General features: G+C 56.5%; 1 protein-coding gene across 1 annotated transcript; it reads left to right on the forward strand.

Annotated features, from left to right (window-relative positions):
* The first annotated feature begins 1,031 nt into the window (after nucleotides 1-1,031).
* On the forward strand, nucleotides 1,032-2,740 carry LOC147646010 (uncharacterized). The gene is made up of 2 exons (XM_086874012.1): nucleotides 1,032-1,198; nucleotides 1,657-2,740. The coding sequence occupies exons 1-2, from the start codon at nucleotides 1,150-1,152 to the stop codon at nucleotides 2,331-2,333; spliced, it is 726 nt and encodes a 241-aa protein (XP_086730138.1). The 5' UTR covers nucleotides 1,032-1,149; the 3' UTR covers nucleotides 2,334-2,740.
* The last annotated feature ends 5,121 nt before the right edge of the window (nucleotides 2,741-7,861 follow it).

Raw genomic sequence — 7,861 nt, forward strand, 5'->3', positions numbered from 1 at the left:
CCCCGGCTGCCTGCTCTGCTCCCTGATGGATTTCTCCCCTGCCCACATCCAGCTGAGCTGCTCCCAGGGCCAGCAGCAGCTCTCGGGCCACGTGCTGGCCACTGCCGTGCTCCCCAGCGGGGACTGGAGCCAGCAGCTCCTGGTGCTGCTGGAAACCGCCCCCGGCAATGCGGGCTCAGCTCCAGCTGCCAGGTGGAGCACGGCAGCCTGGAGCACCCCCTGAGCCGGCACTGGGGCACGGCCCGGCCCCCACAGCGCCGGGGGCAGGGGCTGGCAGGACACGGAGGGGATTTGGGGCTCCTGGCCTTAACTGGCAGCCCCTCCTTGAGAACCCCTCTCCCCCTGGCCCAGCTCCCCTCATCCCCCTCTCCCAGCCCTTTCCCACCGGCTCCCGGCCCCGCTCCGCTCACCCCAGAGCTCCTCGCCAGCAGCCGAGAGATGGAGGAGGAGGAGGGCAAGGAGGGGAAAGCGGAGGAGCGGGAGGAAGAGGAGGGGTAGAGGAGGAGCAGGAACTGCAAGAGGAGCAGCAGAGGAGGCCCCACGTGCGTCCATCGCTCTCTGGATCTGCAGCCCCTTCGCGCCGGGAGCATCGGGCCCCGCAGCCCGCAGCTCACCGGGGACGGGAACCTCGCCCCGAAGGTCTTGGGCCGTCCTGGCAGGATTTGTTTACAGGGGAAGGGATATTTGGAGCTCACTCGAAGTATCTTTGGGGACCCCTGTTCCTTTTTCTGGGGCCGGGCCGGGCAGAGCGATGTCTGGATCTTGCAGGACTCCAAAGCTGAGCTGAGATGCCCGGTACCGGCAGGGGGAGGGGAGCAGCGAAAAGGGGGGAGCCCCGGGAGTGCCGGAGCCTGAAATGGGGGCCTGGAGAGGGGGGACCCCGAGAGCCGGGAGTGAGGGGAGCCTGGAGAAGGGGCAGCCCAGAGAAGGGATGAGCCTGCAGAGGGGGAAGCCCTGGGACACCAAAGTGGGGACCCCAGGGAAGGGAAACCTCAGGGAGGGATTTTTTCCTCTCAGTCCTGATGCTTTGGAGATTTTCATGGCTGATGACTTCCAGAGATGGACTTGGGCAGGAGGAACCCTGAATCCTAGGTGGTCACCCCTTTTTTTCCCCCCAAACCAGACTTCTCATGCCCAAGCATTAGAGGAATGGAGGAGGAGGAGGCAGAGAGGAAGATGCTCTGGGACCCCCAGGCAGGTGAGGAGGAAGTCACTGCCCCTTTCCCCCTCTCTTCTGCTCCATCTCCCAGCCCAGGATGGCCCCCGGCTGAAGGACAGCCCTGCTGCAGATGCCGTCCTGCCAGGGACAGACTGGGCAGAGCTCCTTCCCCTTCCCTGTGGCTTGGAGACAAATCCTCCCTCCCTCCCTCCCTCCCTCCCTCCCTCCCTCCCTCCCTCCCTCCCTCCCTCCCTCCCTCCCCTCCCTCCCCTCCCTCCCTCCCTCCCTCCCCTCCCCTCCCTCCCTCCCTCCCTCCCCTTGTTCTTTCCTCTTCTTGTTTCTCTTCCTTCTTGATCCCTTTCTTTTTCCCTTTTTTCTTACTGTCCCTTCCTCTCCTTCATCCTTCTCTACCCTCCTTCTTCTCCTTGTTCTTCCCTTCTTCCTTCCTCACTCCTTCCTTTCCTTGTCCCTTCCTCCCCTTGTCCTTCCTCCCCCAGGCACTGAGCTGCAGAGGGAGACCAGGGAGGACAAATCCCCGCAGCAGAACCTCGTGGACGAGGCCGTTTTGAGCAGCTCCAAGGGGCAGGAATCCAATGGGGAGGAAATGCCAAAGGGATCCCCCACAGGGAGGGGCTCCAAACCCATCCCAGGCTGCTCTGAGGAGAAAAGACCCCCCCTTGGCTTCATCCAGAGATCCAACCTGGTGGTCCATGAGCAGCTTCATGCCGGGGAGAAGCCCTACAGGTGCTTGGAATGTGGGAAGAGCTTCAGCCACACCTCCCACCTCTTCATCCACCACCAAGTACACACGGGGCAATGGCCCTACAAGTGCTTGGAATGTGGGAAGAGCTTCAACTGCACCTCCCATCTCATCCCCCACATGCGCCAGCACACAGGGGAACGGCCTTACGAGTGTGGGGAATGTGGGAAGAGCTTCAGCCTGAGCTCTGTCCTGGTCCAGCACCAGAAGATCCACTCTGGGGAACGGCCCTACAAGTGCTTCAGGTGTGGCAAGAGCTTCTGCCAGAAATCCAGCCTGATCAGCCACCAGAAGAGCCACCAGAGTGAGGAACGGCCCTACGAGTGTCCCGAGTGTGGGAAAGGATTTCAGACCAGGTCAAATCTCCTCGGGCATCAGAAAACACACACGGAGGAGAGGCCCTTCTGCTGCTGACTGCAGGAAGGGCTTCAAAGACAACGCCCACCTCACCGTCCACCGGCGCATCCACAGTGGGGAGAGGCCCTACGAGTGTCCCCAGTGTGGGAAGAGCTTCTCCACCAGCTCTAACTGGACCCAACACCAACCAGCAGTAAGGGTGGACTCACTGATTGCACAATTTTGATTTCTTATTGCCCAAGGGTGTCTTCCACAGCCAAATGGTGATGAAGTGGGGCAAAGATCAAGGTTTTGGAGACAGTGGGGTGGAAACCCCTCCAAAAATGCTTCTTTCCTTCCACTCAGTCACAGGGATGCTCAGCCAGCACAAAGAAATCCTTTTGTTTTGGCCTTGATTTTTTTTAATTTCTCTTCTTTCCTTTAAAATATCTAATTTGGGGGTAAAAATAAAGACATTGAATTAAGACATGGGTGAGAACATTGAGGGACATAGACATGGTGGGACATGGAGAGTGACGTGGGGACACATGGACAGGGACATGGCCATTCATGGGGACATGGGGGGACACGGGCACAGATGGACACATGGGGGACAATGCCAGGGGTGGAAACATGGTGGGGACACAGCCATGGCCAGTGACATGTGGGGCCATGGCCATGGCCGCTGCCATGGGGGGAACTTGCAGGGGCTGTGGGGGATGCTGGGTTTGAGGGAGTTGAGGGTTCCTGGCAGGGACTTGGGGCTTGCTGAGGGCTTTGGGGAGCCCAGGCCGAGCGGCTGCGGCTGCGCTGGGAGCCCCTGGCGGAGGTTCTGGGGCAGCTGCTCAAGGACCCCCTGGCCTGGAGCCCCAGCTGGGCATTGGGCTCCTGGAAGGGAATGAACGTCCTTGTGCCCAGGAGGGAAATCCCAGCACCCCCAGGGTGTGGGGGGCAGCTGAGAGGCCACAGCAGACAGCGCTGTCTTCCTCTGTGGAGCCCAAAGAACCTGCCAGCTCAGAGATTTTGGCTCTCCCCTGGAGAGCTTCTCCCGAGGTGAGACACTTTCTCTCATGGAGAGAAAAAGTGTCACTCCCAGAGGCCTTTGAGTTGAATATGTTAATTTGTTACACCCCATTGGTTTTCCTCCCTATCAATCCACCCTGATACACGTATCCCAGTTTCCCCCGCCCCTCTCCTCTATAAATACCCCGAGTTTTCCCCTGTTCAGAGAGCTGCTGTCACTGGCTCCCTTCACTGAGGGCCCTGCTATAATAAAGGCTATTTCTCAGTGGAATGCCATACAGCTCCCTAGCCTCTCTCCCTGTCGCCTGCACGCTGCCACTGAGCTGAGACCACTCACTGGGCAGAGGACGTGCCTGTGCCCCTGGACAGTCCTTTTCAGGACGGCTTCTTCAGGGTAGTCGTGGCACCCCTGCCATTGACACCGGCGCGGCACTCCTCCAGAACTGCACCTCATAATTCCCAAACTCTGGGATTCTTCCCAGGAAAAGGCTGCCAGGAGCTGCCAGAATTGAGTGAAAGGCAGGATTTGAGGCTCAGATTGAACAGGAGGGATCTGGAACTCCCAAAACCAAGCAGAGGGGTGGGGTGGTGGATTGGGTGGCAGTGGGGCAGGGGTGGAAGTGCAGAGGACAAGGGGCGCATGGGAGCTCCATATTGGGTTTGGATGAGTGGCACTCCTCCTTCTTCTTCATCCCGCCTCCTTCTCCTCTCCAGCCCTTCTCCCGCTACTTCCTCCTGCCTCCTCCTCCTCCTCCATCTCTTCTGCTCCCCTGAGCCCAGCGCCCAGCCTTGGATCCCCATTTTTCCAATTCCTTCGCATCCCATGGGAGGAGCCGGGATGGAGCCAGGGCAGATTGGGCTGGGGCAGTGCTGGGCTCTTGGCATGGTCCAGGTACCACCCATGTGCCCCCTCCCCAAATTTCCCTGGTGGCTTCAGGGGTCCCAGCCCTTTTTAGGGTTTGCTGGGTGCTATGCTGGAGTTTGGTGTCTCCCAAGGAGTCCCCAGAACAGGGTGACAGATCGGGGGGACACACGGGGGTCCTGATCCATCCTGGGGCAGCATCTGTCCCTGACAGGGTACCCCCATGGGGTCTCCCCAAGTCCCTCCCCACTGCCCCCCATAAATGGGACAGGGGTGAACTGGGAAGCTTTACTGGGAACACTGGGAGCAGCCGGCCGGGGGCAGAGTCACAGCAGGGCTGGGGGGGCACACGACCCCTCCAAAATCAGCCCAGGGATGGAGCGGGGGATGCTGGCTGGGCCTGAAGCCATGGGGAGGGGCTGCGGCTGCCAGCGGCTCAGGAGCTCTGTGTGCAGAGAAAAGGGGGTGACACTGGGCTGGGGGCCCTGGGGGAGCACACACATTCCGGGAGAGGGAGAATATGGCCCCCAGGACCCCCCCTCACCTTCTTGTGCAGGCAGAAGCTGAGCCCCAGTGCCAGGAAGACGAAGCCCAACATGGAGCCCTCGATCCATATCAGCATCTTCCTGCGGGCAGTGTACAGCAACATCTCTGGGGGTCTGCAGGGGTCAGGATCCCCCCTAAAACCTCTCACAGACACCCCAAGCCCTTCCAAGCACCCTTCCACTCTCACCCACCCCACCAGGACCTCTGAAACGTCCTCCCAGTCCCTTCCCAGCCTCCCCAGGATCCACCAAAGCCCCTCCTGTCCCTATCAGGATCCCACAGCCCCCTCCCAATTTTCCCCCACTGCCCCTGGACCTCCAAACCCTCTCCCAGTTCCTTCCCAGCCCCACCAGGACTCATCAGGAACCCTCTCAGTCTCTTCCCAGCACAATGAACCATATCCCAATCTCTGCTTTCCAATCTTCAGTCTCCATCCAGCCCCTCCAGGCTCACTCAAATCCCTCCCAGTTACACCCAGCACCCCCAAACTCCTTCCCAGTTTCCACCAGGACCCCCAGAACCCCATCCCACCCTCCCCAATAACCTTTAATCCCCTTCTCAGCCATTCTTGGCCCACAAACCCCTCTCCCAGTTTAAATCAGTCTATCTCAAACTCCCTCTCAGTTCCTCCCAGTGTCGCTCTATTGGGAACGGTGAGAAGAACAACACAGACTCTCTTGTGAGTTGAACAGGAGAGCTCTTAAGGTTTATTACCTCAGATCTTTTTTTATAGACCGATACATGAAAGTATAGAAAGTTAAAACTCTTATTGGTCAGTGAACTAACACATCACCATCATTGTTCAGTGGGGTACACCATCCCTCGACCTTCTCTTGCAAGAAAACACGAAACTGACAAACAGCACCTGCAAGGCTGTCTTCTGTCTCTGAGGATTGTTTTAATTCCTCCCCATGATTTCCCAGGCCACTTTCTCAGGTGGGACTGAGAAAGTTATGCAGCCTGCTATTCCACAGGCACTGCGCTCCCTACTTTTGCTCATAGTTAACATCCATACTCCCAGCACACCCCAGTCCCCCTCCCAGCCCCCCCAGTGCCTCCCCCGCTGCCCCCGGCGCTGTGGGGGCCGGGCCGTGCCCCAGTGCCGGCTCAGGGGGTGCTCCAGGCTGCCGTGCTCCACCTGGCAGCTGGAGCTGAGCCCGCATTGCCGGGGGAGTATCCAGCAGCACCAGGAGCTGCTGGCTCCAGCTCAAGGGCACCAGCGAGATGGACACGCTGGAGGGCACTGGGAGAGAGTGGGGGCACACTGGGATCAGCTGGGTGTGAAATGGTGCCAAGGCCGGTCAGCTCTTCCTCAGCTCCACACCGGGAGTGGAACACACCTCGGGAGCAGGATGACCCGAGGTGTGGCTTAGAGCAATGCTCTACAGCACTTAACAGCTGTCAGACACAGTGTGGAGGCAAGAATGGGGGGAAGGTCTTTCATATTGGGGTTCAGAGAAAGGTTTACTCTCCCAAGGGTCCAGGGACAAAAGACACAGAATACAAGTGTACAGCAATTTATATATGGGGAGGGCCCAGGGGTGGATACAAAACTTCAACCAGTGAGGGATATCCTGGGGAGGGGAATAGGACACATGGACCAATGGGGTGCTGTGGATTAGGGGATTTCCAAAGGGGACGTCCAAGCAGGGGGTTGGCATAAGGCAGGATTGACAGGGAACATTGGGGAACAAGGGGCAGGGTGGACAAGATTGATAGGGAAGGTGCTGGAAAAAGGGGTTGGGATACAATGATGGGCATGGCAGGGGAGGAGATAACTTTGGGTTAAACCAACAAAGCAGGGGGGTAACAGCCTGGCTCGGCTGCAGGGGGGTCCCAGGGTGTGAGGATGGGGGGTTTGGGAGGGTTCCAGTCCTGGATACATGGGTGCACGGGGGTCCTGCTGCAGCGGAATGGGAGTTCAGGGGGATCCCTTCCTATGTTCTGGGGTTCAAGGGGTCCGAGTGCCTGAAAATTGAGGTTCAGGGGGGTTCTGGTGCCCAGAAATGGGGGTTCTGGGAGGTTTCCATTCCTGAGAATGGGGGTTCAGGGGATTCCAGGTTCCAGATAAGGGGGTGCAGGGGTTTTTGGAGCTGGGAAGGGGGTACCAGGGGGTCCTGGTGCTCCAAACTGAACGTTCAAGGGAGTCTCTGTGCCCAGGAAGGGGGGTTCGCCCAGAAATGGAAGCGCAGGGGTTCCCCATTCCCAGTGTAATAAATGGAATTGATTTGTGGTAACTAAATTGTAACTGTTATTAAAGTTATTATTAGAAACAATCAAGAATCAGTGTTATAAAGCAGATGTACCCCTTTGCAGATGTTACATGTCAAAATTAAGGAACAGGATGTAGTTTAGAAAATAAATGGTCAGTAAAATCAGAAAAAGGAGGAAACTTATGGGAAACATTAATGAATATGTATAAGCATACAGTATATAAGTTTAGCTTGAAGTGCTTTGTTTCGTACGTGAGGTGAGGTGAGAAGCGTCCCCCCTACACCCCGTCAGTTTTACTTATGCCTTAAGCATTTGTAACCACTGGCCAATTATATTCACATATATATATATATATATATATATATATATATATATATATAAATATGTATCTGAATATATCTACTAAATTGTATCTCTTTTTTACTAAATTCTATTCTTTTACTAAATTCTATTCTTTTATTATTTTGTATCCAATTTATTAAGCTATGTTATCAATTAATTAAATTTGATTGTTTGGAAATTTGAAAGTCATTTATAACACTACTATATCAAAAGCAGTTCAAAGTGATTACAAACTGTGCTATATCAAAATCCTTGTGATTATAATAATTTGCAAAAGCCAGCACATAATAGCAAAGGGCAACAACAACATAGTTCTTTATCACAAACACAGGGCAGGTTTTTCCCTTGCATGGAGCACTTGGGCCTTCCCCGGGCCCCTTCTGCCCTCCCGCAGAACCAGAGGCATTTTCCAGCGCACACAGTTTGTAAGCAAGAGCCGGCTGCAGCCCAGAAGGCTCCAAGCGCCTCCTTCCAGGCTGACTCTGCAGATGCCGAGGCTGCTCTGGGCTCTGCCAGGCTCTGCTGGGGCTCAGCTCTGGGCGAGGCTGGGCCCGCTCTCCCCTCGCAGTGCTCCGGGCAGCTGAGTCACAGCGGGAGAAGGACAGGACACCTCAAGGGA

This window comes from Cyanistes caeruleus, unplaced genomic scaffold, assembly GCF_971803275.1.
Source record: "Cyanistes caeruleus unplaced genomic scaffold, bCyaCae1.hap1.1 HAP1_SCAFFOLD_134, whole genome shotgun sequence".
NCBI classification, from domain to species: domain Eukaryota; kingdom Metazoa; phylum Chordata; class Aves; order Passeriformes; family Paridae; genus Cyanistes; species Cyanistes caeruleus.

What these genes read in the sequence shown, in the direction of transcription:
- LOC147646010 (XM_086874012.1), top strand. Translation starts at nt 1,150, where the DNA reads ATGGAGGAGGAGGAGGCAGAGAGGAAGATGCTCTGGGACCCCCAGGCA. An exon ending in GCTCTGGGACCCCCAGGCAG is followed by an intron (nt 1,199 to 1,656) that starts GTGAGGAGGAAG and finishes TTCCTCCCCCAG; the next exon opens with GCACTGAGCTGCAGAGGGAG.